The sequence below is a fragment of the Marmota marmota genome, unplaced genomic scaffold (assembly GCF_001458135.2).
Source record: "Marmota marmota marmota unplaced genomic scaffold, marMar, whole genome shotgun sequence".
Taxonomy (NCBI): Eukaryota; Metazoa; Chordata; class Mammalia; order Rodentia; family Sciuridae; genus Marmota; species Marmota marmota.
Window position 1 is genome coordinate 11708234 of NW_025999982.1, and position 18480 is coordinate 11726713.

At 51.3% G+C, this 18480-nt stretch overlaps 2 protein-coding genes across 2 annotated transcripts in view; one reads left to right on the forward strand and one right to left on the reverse strand.

Moving 5' to 3' along the window:
* Nucleotides 1-1282: 1282 nt before the first annotated feature.
* On the forward strand, nucleotides 1283-6912 carry Tmem151b (transmembrane protein 151B; the record flags this gene model as incomplete). The annotated part of the gene is made up of 2 exons (XM_015487369.2): nucleotides 1283-1738; nucleotides 2898-6912. Coding segments are annotated over 2 exons (1584 nt in total), but the record flags the coding sequence as incomplete, so codon positions are not given.
* Nucleotides 6913-7640: 728 nt separating this feature from the next.
* The window catches only part of Tcte1 (t-complex-associated-testis-expressed 1), a 24842-nt gene continuing 14002 nt past the window's right edge, over nucleotides 7641-18480 (reverse strand). Inside the window, exons 3-6 of the mRNA XM_015487370.2 lie at nucleotides 16798-17161; nucleotides 15194-15762; nucleotides 9748-10197; nucleotides 7641-7875 (exon numbers count right to left, since the gene is read on the reverse strand). Of these exons, the coding sequence (XP_015342856.1) occupies nucleotides 7666-7875; nucleotides 9748-10197; nucleotides 15194-15762; nucleotides 16798-17068 (1500 nt within the window). The 5' untranslated portion in view covers nucleotides 17069-17161 and the 3' untranslated portion in view covers nucleotides 7641-7665. The remainder of the gene's footprint in view (nucleotides 7876-9747; nucleotides 10198-15193; nucleotides 15763-16797; nucleotides 17162-18480) is intronic.

The window sequence follows — 18480 nt, forward strand, 5'->3', positions numbered from 1 at the left end:
AACTCACTGGGCCAACCATGGGACAGAATGTGCCAAATGCTTTAACGGAGCACTAAAAACTGTTTTCTGTGACAAATGGCTGGATTTCAAATGACTTTCTTCCTAACAGTGCCCCATATCCCCTGTTCCCATCCTCTCCCTAGCCACATGACTCTGCCTTTAAAAAAAAAATTTTTTTTTTTTTACTTGTAGATGGACACAATACCTTTATTTTATTTGTTTATTTTCATGTGGTGCTAGGGATCGAACCTAGTGCTTCACGCATGCTAGGCAAGTGCTCTACCACTGAGCCATAACCCTGGCCCCAACTCTGCCTTTTTGAATACCTCCCTTTGGACTGCCTTTTGCTTAGGGACCCCATCCCCTCCTTCTCATCCTAGAACAGAGGGAAACAATAATAAGGTGTAGCAGGAAGACTCATTGGAGGAGTCCAGAAGGGGGCCTGGGCTTTCTTCTGGATCCTCCTCCAAAGAAGTGTTAGACTGATTGCCATGAGAGTTAAGAGTTGGATTGGTTAAAGGGGAGTGGCTCCTCCAGAACCTAGACTGAAAATATCTGCAAGAAGTAAGGGCCCAGCCGGGTGCGGTGGCACATGCATGTAATCCCAGTGACTCGGGAGGCTGAGGCAGGAAGATTGAGAGTTCAAAACCAGCTTCAGCAAAAACGAGGTGCTAAGCAACCCATTGAGACCCTGTCTCTAAATAAAATACAAAATAGGGCTAGGGATGTGGCTCAGTGGTCGAGTGCTCCTGAGTTCAATCCCCAATACCCCCCAAAAAAAGTCAGGGCCCTCACCTGATAAGTGGGTGGTGACGTGGGTCCCTCCCCCCTTTCCTGGAACACCTGGAAGGGGTCTAGGCTGGCGTCCTACCTTTGCTGATGCCTATCTGTCTGTCCTCCCTTCTTCCCCATCCACACCTCCTCCTGTTTCATTACCATCTTTGTGTCTGTCTTTGCACTCTCTTTCTCTGGGTGCCATCCTATCCATCTGTGTCTTTGCTTCCTGGGCCTCCATTTCTGGTTCTGATCCCTCTCTGCCTCTTGGGGTGTCTCTCCGCACTTTCCTGTATTGGCATTCTGGTCCCTTTTACTGTCCTTGTGGCTCTCTCTGGATCACTTCTGCGTTTATCTCTGGTCTGTGGTTCCCATCTCGGTCTTATGTTTTCTCTCTACACCCCCGTCTGTGTCTCTGATGCTGGTCTCTGCCCCTTCATTCCTGCGTCCATCTCTTTGCTGGGTCCTGCCACTCTGTCTGACTTCCCACTCATCTTGACCCCCTCCCTGCCCATCTGAGCAGCAGCGTCCCATCCAGCCCTCTTTCACAAAGTCCCTCTGCCGTGAGTCCCACTGGAAGTGCCTCCTGCTCTCGCTGCTCATGTACGGCTGCCTGGGGGCAGTGGCCTGGTGCCATGTCACCACAGTGACCCGCCTCACCTTCAGCAGCGCCTACCAGGGCAACAGCCTCATGTACCATGACAGCCCCTGCTCCAACGGCTATGTCTACATCCCCCTGGCCTTCCTGCTCATGTTGTACGCCGTCTACCTGGTGGAGTGTTGGCACTGCCAAGCCCGCCATGAGCTGCAGCACCGTGTTGATGTGAGCAGCGTGCGGGAGCGTGTGGGCCGCATGCAGCAGGCCACACCCTGCATCTGGTGGAAGGCCATCAGCTATCACTATGTCCGCCGAACCCGTCAGGTCACCAGATACCGCAACGGAGATGCCTACACTACCACCCAGGTGAGAGGCTGGAGGGGAGAGCAGGCCATTCAAGATGGGAGAGGGTGCACAGACTTGCACCTGTGTGTGAAAGAGCACAAGGCAGCTGTGAGCTCAAATGGGCACTGCAATAAGAGGGTGGTAAGAATAACTTAATAATAGCAAACACAGAAAGAGCCAGGCTCTGAGTACTTTACAAATATTAAAGCATTTATTTAATACTCAGAGCAAGTCTATGAGGAAGGTGTGTCCCCATCTTACAGATGAGGAGGCCAAGACCCCATGAGGTTAAATAACTTGTTCAAGGTCACTTAGCTAGCATGTGGATGAGATGGGAGTCAGCCCCAAGCTGTCTGTTCCAAGGTTTATACTATTCAGTGCTTATTGGCTACAGATGACTTCACAGGTCCAGTCTCACAGCATGTGCTCACCTGTTCAGTGAGGTGACTGCCACTGAGTTCTCTTTCACAGGTAAGGAGACCTAAGCTTAGAAACTGGCCCAAGGTTTGCAACTCCCGAATGATAGACTCAAAACCAGGTGTTTGGATTCCTGGTTCAAGGCTCCCAGAGGATGATGTGGGGGAATTTATGGAGAGTCCACAAAACAATCACCACTTTGAGAATTAGACTTTGTGAGGTTCTGGAGGAGTTGTGCTGGTGACCTCTGTTTCAGAATTGGGATGAGTAGACAAAAGCCTGGGACCTATGAGAGGAAAGAAGGAGGTTGAGTGATAAGTAAGGCCAGAATGGGGAGCCTAGTGACAGAGAGGTTCTTCCGGGGCTCCTTTGGATACCCATTTGGAAACACACGTAAAAATGAAGACGGGGAGGCAGCTTGTGGTAGTGAGGAGCAGCGCAGGACAAAGCAGGCAGTGAGAAAAGGATCAGACAAACCAGGGATCAAGAGGAAGCAGAGCTTACTGAATGCAGTCAGGGAGGGTTGACTGTAGTCCAATCTCCTCTCTTAACTCATTGATTAAGCAAAGAGCTCAGTGTTTCCATAGCCAAGACGGTAAGATCTCCCTGCTCCAGCCGCTGCTTAAAACGGGACAGGCTTAGGGATGGACCAGGCAACAAGAACAGCAATGGGACGGGTGGTCGGGAGGGCCAGCGTGAGCAGATAGAGGAGGGCACCGTGGCACCGGCTCTTGGGGACTCCAGCCGCCTCCCCGTGCTGCAGGTCTACCACGAGCGTGTCAACACGCATGTAGCAGAGGCCGAGTTCGACTATGCGCGCTGTGGCGTCCGAGACGTGTCCAAGGCGCTGGTGGGGCTGGAGGGCGCGCCCGCCACGAGGCTGCGCTTCACCAAGTGCTTCAGCTTTGCCAGCGTGGAGGCTGAGAACGCGTACCTGTGCCAGCGCGCGCGCTTCTTTGCGGAGAACGAGGGCCTGGACGACTATATGGAGGCGCGCGAGGGCATGCACCTCAAGAACGTGGACTTTCGAGAGTTCATGGTGGCCTTCCCGGACCCAACCAGGCCGCCCTGGTACGCCTGCTCGTCGGCCTTCTGGGCTGCGGCGCTACTCACGTTGTCGTGGCCCCTTCGCGTGCTGGCTGAGTACCGCACGGCCTACGCGCACTACCACGTGGAGAAGCTCTTCGGTCTGGAGGGCCCGGGCTCGGCTAGCAGCGCGGGCGGCGGCCTCAGTCCCAGCGACGAGCTCCTGCCCCCGCTTACCCACCGCCTGCCGCGCGTCAACACGGTGGACAGCACGGAACTTGAATGGCACATTCGCTCCAACCAGCAGCTAGTGCCCAGCTACTCGGAGGCGGTGCTCATGGACCTGGCGGGGCTGGGCGCGCGCTGCAGCGGGGCAGCAGGCGGTGGCTTCGCGCCCACCTGCCGCTATGGCGGGGTGGGCGGCCCGGGCGCGGCGGGAGTGGCCCCTTATCGGCGCAGCTGCGAGCACTGCCAGCGCGCGGTCAGCAGCTCATCCATCTTCTCACGCAGCGCGCTGAGCATATGCGCCAGCCCGCGGGCAGGCCCTGGGCCCGGCGGAGGCGCGGGCTGCGGGGGCAGTCGCTTCTCGCTCGGCCGTCTCTACGGTTCCCGACGCAGCTGTCTGTGGCGCAGCCGGAGCGGGAGTGTCAACGAAGCGAGCTGCCCCACGGAGCAGACGCGGCTGTCGAGCCAGGCCAGCATGGGGGACGACGAAGACGACGACGAGGAGGAGGCCGGCCCGCCGCCGCCCTATCACGACGCCCTCTACTTTCCAGTCCTCATCGTCCACAGGCAGGAGGGGTGTCTGGGCCACAGCCACCGGCCGCTGCACCGCCACGGCTCCTGCGTGGAGACCTCACTGTGAACTCCGGCCCTGGGGAGGCCCACAATGTCCTCCCTCCTGCCCCTTGCCGCCTGGGCTCCCTGCGTGTAGCAGGGGGAGACACGATGACTGAGGCTGGGCGGGTTACAGCGGGAAGCGGGTAAGGGGAGAGCGCCCAGACGGTCCCAGGTGGGACTGAGACCCCTGCCTTCCCTGTACATAGAGACAGAAGGGTGGGAGGGGATCAACACCTCTCCTAAAATCCCACCCACCTGGGCAGAGTCGCTCTTCCAGCCCCACTCAAGTTCCTAAGGAGATGCCTCCTCCTCCTACACGCACATTCGAGATTTCCCGTCCAACCTGTCAACGGGTCTCCTGACTGTTATTTGGCAACTGTGCTGTTGGGCCTCCTCTCAAGGGAGCAGCCCTGGCAGTGCAGCTGGGAGGTGTAGAGGCTGCGGGGAAGGGCAGTTGGGGCTTTCCTTCTTCCGTTTCATGGCCCCGCTGAGGCCTCTATTGAGGGGGCGGTGGTTTGGTGAACCCGAGGGCTGGCTTCCAACCAGCTAATGAATTCAGCGGGTCTGAGGCCAGGGTCAGGTGGCAGCCCCAATACTCCATCTCCACGTCGTGGAAATGTTGCTGTCCTTTTCTTGGCGCTGGCCCCAAAGCTTGGGGTTTCCTTTCTGCCACTCCCTCCGCTGTTGTTTATCTCACTGAGCCCCAGGAGCCAGATCCTGGAGGGACTGTGCTCACCACACCTACGTCACTCATCCCTGGCTCTGAAGAGCTGTTGCCAGGGTGCAGGGGGAGGGGAGGGGAGCCATAGAGGGCAGAACGCCTCAGTCCTCTCTGGAAACTCCCGCAGCCTCCCAGCAGCAACCTCCTCACCTGGGTTCTGGGCGGGTGCTCCCTTTAGAGAGACTCAGGTGCCACCCTGGCAATACTCATTAGAGCTGGCCAGGGTGAGTGACTAAGTGGAGAGACCACAAGATACTTGTGTGTCAAGCAGAAGAATTAAAGAGCAGAGGGCAGCGGAGGGTACAGTCAAAGGACCTCTAAAGATAGGGGTGCCCCGGTGGCAGCCCTTTCCTCCCCCAGAACCATGCGGAGGAGTGGAATGTGCTTGCCCCTTTTACACGCCTCTCTGGGGCTGAGGATGGTGTCATAAGTCCCAGCTGGAGAAATACTCAATTCCAGTGGCAGGGTCAGAGGCAGGAATTCTCTGAATCTTGCCTGACCACTCCATCTTCCTCTATCCCACAAGCTGAAGCCCTGCTGTGTGTTCCAGGGTCTTCAGAAGGGCATCCTGCCACCGCCCCAAGGCGCTGGCCTCCCGTCCTGTTCCCCTAAAGCTCTGACACCAACTTCTCTCCCCCTGTGCTCTTCCACTCCAGTGTGTGTCAGTGTGCATGTCTTGTACAACCCATGCCCTCCCAACTGCCCTGGCTAAGGTTTTCCCAGCAGATTTAGCGTCCCAGGGTTGAGCTCACTTTTCAGCCTAGACGGGATTCCCTGGGGCCACCCAGGCACGGCCCACCCCTGCTGCTTCTTGCTTTGCCTCAGCCATCAGATCTCCACCTCCAGCCTCTCCCATATTCCTCCAGCCCAGCCAGGCCTGCCCTATAGAGGGGTGTGGCCTCCACCTATGCAACATCACCCTGGCTCCCCTTCCCTCCTTTCCAGGAGGAAACGGGGTGGAGGGAATGGACAAATTGTGGAGACACCATAACCCATGGCTCATCAAGGAGTTGAACTTTCCAATCACATAGATAGCTGAGAGGAGGAGGGAGGGGACATCAGAGAGGGAGAGGTTTGGGCAGAAGGGAACAGCTGCCCACTGGGTTTTCCTGGGCAGCAGTGCTCACCTGCCTGCCAGTATGAAAACTGCCTGGACCCTGAGTCTGTGCTTATCAGGGATCTGGAAGCAGGAACACCCTTCTTTCCTCTGAATTGACATCTGTGAGGTACAGGTGGTGAGTTGTGGCCTCAGGCCCCAGTTCTTGGCCTGGCACATGGATGTCCTGTCCTCATATGGGGTCATCCTGGCCACCTTGTGGCTCCAAGGCTGGAGGAACTTGGCTCCTCCCTCAGGCCCAGTCCTGAGGCCACAGCCTAGCCTCAGAAGACGGGAAGAGGAGCCCCTGTTATACTTTTCCCCTGAATGGATCATTTCTGCCTAGGTCATCTTACACAGACAGACTCAGCTCCCACACACGCACAGACTTAGAGAGAAACCAATTCTTTGGTCTATTTTCTTGGTGACTTTATTGATTGCCAGGGAAAACGAAAACCAGAAAATTAATCTCTAAAATTAAACTTTACACTGAATGTTCTTGTTTCTCTAATTAGAACCTCTGCTAGCAGCTGTGGCTACACACACACCTACCCTCACACCTACACGTTTGCACTCCGGAACTGTCAGAGGGTGTCAGGCATGGAAGGACTTTAGGTGGCCCAGACAGGCACATGCTGCAGTCACTCCCAAGCCCCCTTTGGTGCTCTGCTCAGCGCCTGTTTGTTAGAAGTCTCTAGAAGGCAGGCACTCCTGGATTGTGGTTGTAGCCCATGGCCCGCCCTATGGGGACATGGGTTTGGAGGCTCTGGGCCACTCAGCCCAAAGAGAATGGAGGATGAAGCTCAGCCTGAATCCATCAGTCAGGTCCTCTTGTGGCCCCATGGGCTGATGTGATTCCTGTGGGTTTGGTCCCAGGTTGGGCAGCCACAGAGTGCTGGGGATTCATGGAGAGCACCTGGAAGGCTCCATGGTCCTGGGGACAAGGGCTTGTGGGGTGGGCTGGGCCTGGCTGGGGAGAAGACAGGTCTCTGTCAATTGGGTGCATCACACTGTGGCCTTTCTGTTGTGGATATCCAAGCGCAAAGATTGTACAAATCAAACTGGTGGATAATAAAGTTGCGGATGACTCACTGATCTCTCTTTTCCAGTGTGCGCTGCTTCCCTATCTCCTTTGTCCTGCAAGAAGCTCCCTGGGGTGGATGGCAGGAGTAATACCACACTTCCTCAGCAGTCATTCTCTACGATTGCCTCCTCAAGGGAGGTCTGAGCTCCTGTCACCCATTGTCCCTTTCTCAAATTGAGAGTTGGGGATTAGGGGATGGTGTGACCTATAGAATGTGACCAACATGACCTTATAGAATCAGGCAACAGGAAGGTGGCAGAAAGAGCCAGGCATGATTCTACTGTAGCCAGAGGGGAGAGAGAGAGGGAGAAGGAGAAGGAGAGAGTGAGAGAGAGGAAGAGGGAGAGAATGTGTATATGTACTTGAAGGTTAAGGATCTGCGCAGTAGAGAGGAATATGGGAGTGGTGAGCCAGGGAGGTGGGCAGCCCTCACAGGAGAAAACCTGTCTGATCAGGTACAGTCCTCAGAGTCTTCTCTGCCTTACCTATTGCTGGAAGGAGTTGGTCATTTGTGGGGTCCAGTAATCCTTTTTCTGGGTCCCAAAACTAGGTGTCTGCTTTATACTGCTTCTTTCCCTATCTCAGTTCCCCTTCCCCACCTCCCATCGGTTTGCCTATGACCCTCTATCACATACTTCAAGGACTGGTCTCCCCTCCCCCTTCCTCTGAACCACTGTGACATTCTGCAGCAGAGTGCCCAGCAAAAGCATGAAATTCCCGATGGAGCTGAGGTAAAGACCCAAGTCAGGTCCCTGTCCCCACTCTTATTCCACAGAATGATCAGGGTCATTGGCAATGATGGGAGACGTCAAATAGCCAGGATTCAAGGTCCGCTGACGGGCAGCTTCCCGGTTGGCACAGAGGGCCTGGCCAATGAGGTACTCGCTCTCCTGGGCTACATCTGATAGGCGGAGGTCAAATTCCAGGAGGGTCTTGTTGTCTGACATGCCTTCCAGGAGCTGCTTGCCACCATCCTGGGACAGTAGGAAAAGGGAAGGGTCACTTTTCATCATCACCCAGGATCACGTGCACACACATATTTTAATATGGATATGTCTAAAACAATTTCACAAAACCATACTTAACCTATCTATGCATGCTGACCCGTTCTGTCCCATTCTACTTGAAAAATGGTGGTCAAGATCCCTAAATTTATTTTTCAGTCTCAGTGGTTTGAAAAACTTGGATGTCTAGCATCTGGGTAGGTCTTGGAATGTGGGACTATTCTGTCTAGGGAGATGTGAGGGGGAATTTGGGCAGGGTGACAAAAATAAAAAAAGGAGACAGGAACAGTGTTCTCCCCTTCACTGCCTCTGGGCATGTCCCCATATGAGATGTCAAAACTTCAGCTGCCATCTTGGGAGCACCAGAGAGGCCATGGCCATGGGACTGGCACTGAATGGAGAGATTTGTCAGCTCCAGGATCCCCACTCTGGGGCTTCTGGTTATGTGAGATCCTAAATATTCCTCCTGTTTAAGTCACTTCCTGGCTCAGTTTTCTGTTACTTGCAGCCAAGAGCATATCTATGGTGCACATGGTGCATGCCTGACAGGCATAGTGGGCGAGAGTGCAAGGTTGTTCTCATGGAAGGTGTGAAAGAATGACACCTTGGAAGGTAGAATATTGCTGTTCTGTGGTTGTATCCCAATAGTGTGTTGTGAAGTCAATTTAATGGGTCACAGAAGCATTTAAAAAAATGAAATAAAACAGAATCCGAAGAAAAATAGGATAAATCACAGACAGTAAATGTAAATTTCAATGATATTATGTTTATGTGCATGTCCACTGGGTGTTCACATAACTTTGATTTCCATTTTCTTTTTGGTACTGGGGATTAAACCCAGAGATGCTGAGCTATATATATCTCTAGTCCTTTTTCAATTTTTATTTTGAGACAGAGTCTAGCTGAGTTGCTGAGACTGACCTGAAATTTGCAATCCTCCTGCCTCAGCCTCCCAAGTCACTGAAATTACAGGCATGTGCCACCAAACCTGGCTGTAACTTGTATTTTTTTAAATTATTTTTTTAGTTGTATATGACTCAATACCTTTATTTTTATGTATTTATTTTTTATGTGGTGCTGAAGATCAAACCTAGTGCCTCATATGTTCCAGGAAAGCACTCTGTCACTGAGCCACAACCCCAGCCCTGTAACTTGTATTTTTTATTCCAGGACTTGGTCAAGGAAGTTTGAGAATCACTGTCAGAAAGGACTCAGGCTGGGTTGGGAATATAGTGGTAGGCTTGAACCCCAGCTTTGTCAAAACAGAGCAAAATAAAAAAAAGAAAACAAAACAACCCCCCATTTGATTGTATAGATTTAAAGATTAAAGGAAAAATATTGGATATTATTGCATACGCATATATTATAGCATAGTATGTATGCATATTCAGTGCAGAGTGTAGTAACTCAAGCTGTGATTTCTTCTTCTTCTTCTTCTTTTTTTTTTTTTTGCAGTGCTGGGGATCAAACCAGGGCATCATTCATGCTAGGCAAATGCCCCACCACTGAGTCATACCACCCGCCCCCATCTATAACCTCTCGATACTTGTCCTGCAAGGGTCCCATGGCAGTTGGGTTTTGTTTTGTCTTTTTAGTGATAAAGGCAACCCAGGGTTGCTTTATCACTAAGTCACACCCCCAGCCCTTCATATTTTTTAGAGACAGGGTCTTGCTAAATTGCTTAGGGCCTAGCCGTGTTGCTGAGGCTGGCCTTGAACTCGTAATCCTCTTGCCTCAGCCTCCTGAGTTGCTAGGATTACAGGCCTGCACCACTGTGCCCGGTTTCCCATGGTAAGTGGATTCCACACTCACCCTCTGCCTGCCCCCAAAGAGAGGACTCACCAGCCCGATGTGGTTGCAGGACAGGTTGATGCTGGTGAGCGTAGTGTTGATGGCAAGCACCTGGGCGAGGAGCGTGGCTGTGGGCTCGGACAACTCATTGCCACCAAGGTTCAGTGTGGTAAGGCACTTGTTGGTCTGCAAGGCATGGGCAAGTGCCTGGCCGCCCTCATCTTCGAGGCAGTTGAGGCGCAGGTTGAGGGAAATGAGGTTGGTGTTGTGTGCCAGGGCGTGAGCCAACGACTGTGCGCCCGGCCCACGTACTTGGTTGTTGGCCAGGTTAAGCACGCGCAGGCGGCTGTGGCTGAGCAGCTTTGCAGCAGCACGTGCACCACGGTCCCCAATGACGTTGTGCGACAGGTCCAGCTCCCTGAGGGCTGGGTGGTCAAGCAGGCTGCGGATCAGGATGCGGGCCTTCTCATCGTCCACCTTGCTTCGAGTCAGCCTGAAGATCTGAGGGTAGGTGGAGGGTCTATAGCACCTGCCAACAGGGCAGGCTGCCCACCTACTCCCCTTTTGCAGGTAGAGAAGGTACCAAAGGTAGCTACGAGGAGGTCTGAGACTCTGTTCCACTGGTATTGGCCACCCAGCTGGTTCTTGGACAGGACAGGTCTACCCAGTGGTACAGAATTGGTGGTAGGTGGCAGAGGGACATGTTATTCCTTTTTTTTCTTTTTCCCAGTAGTGGGGATTGAACCTACTGGTGCTCTACCACTGAGCTACATCCCCATCCCCCCCTTTTTAATCCCCATCCCTTTGTTAACTTTTTTTTTTTTGCGCGGGGTGGGGTGGGGGCTCTTAAGCACTGATCCACATCCCCAGCCCTTTCTTACATTTTAGTTAGAGACAGGGTCTCACTAAGTTGCTTAGGGCTTTGCTAAGTTGCTCAGGCTGGCTTTGAACTCGTGGTCCCTCCTGCCTCAGCCTTCCAAGCTGCTGGGATTACAGGTGTGCACCACGGCCTGGGCTGCTTTGTTTTGTTTTACTGCTGGGAATGGAACCTAGGGCCTGGCTCTTGCTAGACACATGCTCTACCATTGAACTACACTGCCAACCCTAAGGACAGGAACTCTTGAAAGAGGTTAGCTGGGGAGACAGGAAGTGGGGAGGGAGGATGAGAAACAGAAAACAATGGAATGAAAAAATAAAAGGTACAACCCGAGATATGAAAAATTGTTCTGTATTTGTGTAATAAGAATTGTAATGCATTCCGCTGTTGCTTTTTTTTTAATCAATAAAAAAATAAGAAAAGGAAGATGGTGGGGATAGCATTATGAATGTTGTACATAGGAGCTTGTCCCCTCTGCTTCCCACTGGCTGTTCCCTATCCTCTGACTCCCTTCAGACTTCTCTGTGGCTGGCCTCTCTCTCCCTTCCCTTTAATTCTTTCCTTCCTTTACTGCCCTCTTAGCCAGGTCAAAGCCTGGTGAAAGTCCTCTTGTATTTTTATTGCATTTACCTGATGAAGCCCAGAATCTGGATCAGCCTTGCTCTCTATTTTCTGCATGCCTTATGCCTAGTCAACGAACAGGATGGAAAACATCACCTGATGGGACTGATTGGTATCATTGGCACCACCAGCAGGCCTTCAGTGCTGTGTACCTATGCAACTTTACTTCTCTGGACAACAAACTCTTTCATAATATACAATGACTATTTTATTTTATTTTACTTATAAATATTGTTTGGTATCAGGGATTGAACTCAGAGGCTCTCTACCATTGAGCTGCATCCCCAACACTTTTTATTTTGAGACAAGATCTCAATAAGTTGCCCAGGCTGGCCTTGAATTCGTGATCCTCCTGCCTCAGCCTCTTGAGTTCTTGGGTTACAGGCATAAGTCACAATACCCAGCTTTACAACAATTATTGTTGTTGTTGTTATTATTATTATTATTATTAGGTACCAGGGGACTGAACCCAGGGGCATTTTACCACTGAGCTACAGCCCAGATGTTTTTGAGTTGCTCAGGCCTCACTAAATTGCTGAGGCTGGACTTGAACTTGCTGTCCTCCATCCTCAGCCTCCTAAATCCCTGGAATTACAGGCATGCATCATCGTGCCTGGCTACAATAACTATTTTAACCTTTTCCAACCTCAGACTCCAAGGGGCCTCCCTATAGAACTCCCTTTCAGCTTGTGGACTCTCCTGACTTCTCAGCAACTGAATGGGATCCCATTTCTGATATCAAACACACACCCACTGCTCCTCACCACATCCCCACTTCCACTGCCCAAGGCCAACTGCCTCACATCAGTGCTAGATCCCACTGTTCTTGCCTTTTCAAGAACTTTCCCTGATCCATGGACCTGGACTTCTCCTCCCCCTCCCCCTCCCCCTGAAGCTGTTTTTTTTTTTTGGGGGGGGGGTACCAGGGATTGAACTCAGGGGCACTCAACCTGAGCCATATCCTCAGGGTCTCACTGAGTTGTTTAGCACCTCGCTGTTGCCGAGGCTGGCTTTGAATTTGTGATCCTCCTGCCTCAGCCTCCCAAGCCGCTGGGATTACAGGCATTTGCCATCTTGCCTGGTCCTCCAGCTGTTTTTAAGTTGCTTAGGGCCTCACTAAATTGCTGAGGCTGGCCTCAAACTTGCTATCCTCTATCCTCAGCTTCCTAAGCTCCTCCTCTTTCCTCTCCCCCTCCTCCCCTTCTTTTTCTCCTCCTCTTCCTTATTCTTCCTCTAAAACTATCTTTTTTACTTTTTCCACATTTTTTTAATTGGTGCATTATAGTTGCACACACAATGGTGGGATTTGTAGTTACACAGTCCTACTGGTACCTTTCTTCTGCATTTGCCCCTTTTATGCAGGTGGATGGGGCCTTGCTTTCATTCTAAACATGCAAGTTTCTTAAGAAAACCCAAAGCCCTCATCTATCACCTCTCTCCTCATCTCTGCTTCCCAGATGAGTTCTCCAAGAAGCTGGTCTCAGCCGCCCCCTTTCTCACTTCCCACTCTCCCCATGAACCACGCTCACAGCTTGTGCTCCTGGAATGCCTCTGAACCTCCTCTCAGGGACGTCCAGGTTTGCAAAGGCCAGTCCTTGGCTGCACCCTACCCCATTGCTCACTCCCTCTACTTGAAACGCGTGCCTCTGTCGCTCCGTGACACAATGCCATCTCCCCCTCTGCCTGCCTGCAAGCTCTTGCCATCAACACCACATGCCAAGTCTCTCTCTTTCCCTCACACTTGGTTCTCCCTTATGAGACTCCATCCAAATGCAGGCCTTCACGGGCCATGTTGATAACACGGCACCTGTTTCCATGTTCAATTCAGACTCTTCAGCTGAGTGTCGGACCCTCTACCCAACTAACAAGATGACCCCTGCTCTAGGATGTCTCACACTGGAACTCAAAACAGGGGTCCCCCTCAAGACAGCGGTCCCGGATCCCCTGTCTCTGCCGCAGCCCCCTCCAATCATCTGGTCTCACGAGCAAGAATCCTTGATGTCTCCTGCTGCTTCCTTCTCTTCCACATCCTTCTGAGGCCAGCGAGACCTAACCCTAACCCTAATCCTAACCCTAACCCTACTGATCATACTGCCTCCGTACCTCTTGAGTCTCCCCACCTCTGCAGACACCTCCATGGTTCAAACTACCCTCATCTCATCTGTGTTTGGCAGTGGTCTCCCAGGTCACCTGCCATGTCCACTGTTGCCCTTCCCATTCTCCTTCCCAAACATGGTCATCTTTTCATCTTTTCCAATAACATGACCATCCTTTTGACTGACACCCTTGGATGGTGCTATGGTTTGTCCTCCAAAGGATCACTGTGTTGGAGACTTCATCACTAGTGTAGTGAACCTTTAAGAGGCGGAGCCTAGTGGATGGTGGTGGAGTCACCAAGGGTGCTTCCCTCAGAAGAGATTAATGTAGTTCTCCTGGGACCCCATAAGAGCAGGTTGTTATAAAGTGAGATCATCCCATGCACTTGGTTTCTTCCTTACCTGTTTCCCTTCCTGCTTCTCTACCACATTGTGGAGAGGAAAAACAACGGGTGGTGTCATGCTGTATGGACCCTTCAGCCACCAAAATTGTGAACCCAATACACTTTTTCCCCACCCCCATGCATGCCAGGCAAGCACTCAGCCACTGAGCTATATCCTCAGCCTCCACCTCTTCTCTTCATAGTATACCCAGCCTCAGATATTTTGGTATAGCAACAGAAAGCTGACTGATCCAGATGGTGCCCCAGAGCTCTTCAGGATAAAGATAGATTCCTTGACAAGGCCTCCTTCCCCCAGTGATTCCGGCTGCTGATTGGCTCTCCCTTTTTATCCCATCCCTGTTCCCCCATATTCATGGCTCCAGCCACACGGCCTTCTCTTCAGGCCCTGGAATTAGCTGTGTATTGACCATACCCAGGGGCCTGTATGTGCTGCTCCCTCTGCCCTGAGTGAGCTTGTCTCTTTCCTCAAGACTCTAACTCCCACTCTTCCTTATAATCTCTATACAAGTGACACTTTCTCAGGGTAGCCTTCCTGGGCAAGGTCAAATGTCCCTTTTATAATCTCTCATAAGAATGTCTTTTCTGTGGGCTGAGGCTGTAGCTCAGTGATAGAGCACTTGCCTAGCATGTGTGAGGCACAGGGTTCAATCCTCAGCACCACATTAAATAAATAAATAAATAAATAAATATTTTTTTTAAGAATGCCTTTTTTTTTTTTAAAGCATGCATTTCATCCCAGTTTAGGGTTACCAGAGGCAATACAAGATGGCCCGGTGCGGGTAGCTCAGTGGTAGAGCAGGTGTTTAGTGGGCAAGAGACCTTGGGTTTGATTTCTAACAGTCCAACAGTCCAACAAACAAACAAACAAACAAGGCAAACAAAAAGCACTAAAAGAGGATGCCCTGTTCAGTTTAAATTTCAGATGAACGAGTATGTCCCATGGAATATTTGGGACATAACTTCTAAAAAATTTGTTATTTTTCCGAAATTCAGATTTAACTGGACATCCTGTATTTCTAGTCGCTAAATTTGGCAACCCTTTGTCTAGTTACAATTTTACATTTATATGATTGCTCATTAGTGCCATTCATCCCTCCAGACTGTTAGCTGCAGAGGGCACAAATAGTATAATTTTGCTCTCTAGATCTTCAGCACCTGGGACAGGGCCTGGAGCACAGATGTTTGTAGGATGACTAACTGGCTGGCGAACTGAGTCTCCTTCATCTACATACCCTGAAGCTAGTCGCTTGGTGCAGGATGCATTTTAAAAAACAGTCAAGTCTGGGTCTGGGGGTCTGCGCCTGTGCTTAGTATGCCTACGTGAGGCCCTGGGTCCAATCCCCAGCACCCCAACAAAACCCCCCAAACTCCTAGGTGGATGCATGAAAAAAAAAAAAAAAAAAAACTGGAAAGAAGCAGATGGGAGTAGAGAAGGGAGAGGAGGGAATCCGGAAGACGCTGGGGAGAGAAGGTGGGGCTACGCAGGGGGCAAATGGTACCTTAAGGGTGTGGCATGCCTTGATGGTGGCCGCCAAGGAGTGACAGTCTCGGTAGGTGAAAAGGAAGAGGTTCCACTCGAAGTTCATGCCACAGTCTTTGACACCGTACACCAGGTCCAGCTCCTCCAGGTGGATCAGGCCGGCCACCAGATCGCCCAGCTGGTAGTGGTCCATGGTGGGCTCCTCCGACTCCACCTCGCTTTCCGACTCGGACGGCTCCCGGGTCAGCGGCGAGGTTGGGAGCTGCACCGGTGGAAGGAACTGATCCACACGGATCCTGCGCACGTAGTTCCTGCAGAGGGGCAGCAAGTCGAGGATGACGCTGGGGTCCGTGGTACCCGGGATGAAGTGCTTCAGCAAGTTCTCCAAGTGCCTCTCGAAGAACATGTGTTTCCAGCTGCCGCCATGCTTGGCCACGTGGCACACCGGCCAGCGCTTCGCGCAGCAGCGACGCCAGTAGTTCTCATCTTCGATCAAGTTGGCCGTCACAGCCAGCGGCAGGTCAGGGGACAGGTGGTTCAAGACCTTCTGCTGGTGCTCTGGGAGCAGCTGCTTCAGGATAGGGTTTTCTTGGGGAGAAGAGGAAGGAAAACAGGGGATAGGTCTCAGTGTTGGGGATATGACAACATGGTTCCCTGGGGTTGGCTTTCCTGGGGGCACTGAGGAAAGGAAAGACCCTTTTTGCCCTTGGGGAGCTCCACTCCGAAAGGAGAGACAGCCTTTGCTCTAGGAGGCTCAATGGGAGGGGAGATGAGAAGTCATAGCCCGAGAATATTCCCTGCCTGCAGCTCAGTATCTGGGCTCAGGGAACCCCGGTCCAGGATAAATCTCCACTCCAATCCTCCATGAAAACCTCCTCAGATGGAGGAGATAACCCCTGACTCCCAGTCTGACCCGATTCATTTATTTGAAAACAAATATATTTGCTTTAACACCTACTATGTGCCAGACACTTTCTAAGCGCTGGAAATATAAACATGTAGGAGACAGATGAAGCCCCTCCCCCTCAGAGTTGACATTCCAGCCAGCAGAGGGCCACAGTAAATGAGGTCAGGTGGCAGTAGTTGCTGGAGGCAAATGATGGTCCTGTCCTCCGAGAGCCCCCCTGCTATGGGAGGGGCTGGCAGTAGTCTTTGGAAAGTGTTAACGTTTTGGGATCAGAGGGTACAGAACAAATGAGGAGGAACCCACACAAACCAGGGAGACTCCATCTGGGAGGAGGGGTTAACCAGGGAGGGCCTTCCAGAGGAGGAGGTGAATTTGGTTCAGGTCAAGTTTTGCTGGAGAGTGTGGACAAGACTGGGAAAGGACGCAGGGGTGGGGGTTTGCTGTGTGGGGGGGTGGTTGCTGTGGAGGGGGGTTGCTGTGGGGGGGTGGGGGGTTACTGTGTGGGAGGGAGTCTGGTGGGGCCCGAAAGTGAGGCAGCACCAGACACTGTCTGGGTGCCTGGTGAAAGGGAAGTCCCCAGCAGCTAGGAGGATGCTACCAGGGGGTGCAGGCTGCCCCAGGACCTTGTTTCTGGGGTCTCCACACCAGGAAGCCTCCACTCCTGCCTCCCTCCTGGTCTGCTCCTGCCCTCCCAAGCCCAAGCTGGGCAGGCTCACTCTCGAAGTTCTTGATGATGTGCTGAATGCAGAGCTCTGTGAGGAGGGGCACAATGGCCAGTGACCACTCAGCATCCTCAGCGATGATCCGGCGCATGTGACGCACATTTGTGGGCTTGCTCTTTGCTGGGAGTGGGCCTGAGGAGGACACGGTCTTCGAAGGCTGTGGGCCTACGTTTGAAATCTGGCTTGCAGTGGGCGGCGGGCCCTGGTTGGAGACTGTGGACTGGCTGGGGACGGACACTAATGGTGGTGTTAGGGTGCCCTGCATGCTGGGGCCTGGCAAGGAAGGAACACGAAGCCCCTTGGTGACCTTGCAACAGGAAACTTCTCAGACTGGCCGGTCCTTGGTTCAGATGGGGACCTAGAGCAAAAGAATGGGGGGAGGGGTACAGGTGTTACTTTGGAGGATCTCAGCAGAGTGGTGCTTAGCTGTCAGGGTCTGGAGTGGAGTAGATCCAGGTATAAATCCCAGTGTGGCCTTGGGCCAATTACTGGACCTCTCTGAGTTTCAGAGAGGTTAAATGAAATTTTACCCTGTGAAATAAGGGTTACAGGACCAATAGGATTATTTGGAGGAGTAAATATACAAAGAGGTATTGTATATTGTCTAATACATGGAACTGTAGCAAGGAGCAGCCCAAATTTTTAGATAATAATAGTTACACAGGAATTACAGTCATTGCTATACACCCACTCTTTTATTTTATTTTATTTTTTTTGGTACAGGGGATTGAACCCAGGGGCTCTTATCCATTGAGCCAAATCCTAGCACCCCCTTTTAAAATACATTTTATTTAGAGACAGGGTCTTGCTGAGTTGCTTAGGGCTTTGCTAAGTTGCTAAGGCTGCCTTTGAATTTGTGATCCTCCTGCCTCAGCCTCCTGAGCTGCTGGGATTACAGGTGTGTGACACCGTGCCCAGCTTTAGTTTTTTTATGTATATTAACTCATCCTTACAAAAGTTTTCTAGGTATAGGTACTTGTATTTTCCCCATGATTCTAATGAGAAACTGAGGTACAGAGAAGCTAATTGATTTGTTCAATGTCACACAGTTTATAAATAATTAATTCATTTTATTAAGTTCATATTCTTTTTTTTTTAAAATATTTATTTATTTATTTATTTATTTTAGTTTTCGGCAGGCACAACATCTTTGTTTGTATGTGGTGCTGAGGATCGAACCCGGGCCGCACGCATGCCAGGCGAGCGCGTTACCGCTTGAGCCACATCCCCAGCCCTTAAGTTCATATTCTGAACCCTACATGTACTGTGCCTTCGAAGGTGAGGGGATTCAGTATGTATTGCTAAAAGACAGAGGTTTGCGAAAGAGCCATTTAGTTCAGAACAGCTCTGTGCATTAAACATTGCGCAGAAAGAACAGCAACTGCCTGACCCTGAGGACTGGGTTGAGAATAGTATGACCAACAGAAATACAAGGTGACCCCAAATGCAAGCCATGTTTGCTATTTTAAATTTTCTAATACCCCTATTCAAAAAAGTAAAGAGGGCTGGGCTGAGGTTGTGGCTCAGTGGCAGAGCGCTTGCCTCACACATGTGAGGCACTGGTTCTATCCTCAGCACTACATAAAAGATAAATAAACAAAATAAAGATATTATGTCCATGTATAACATATATATATATATATATATATATATATATATATATATATATATATATAT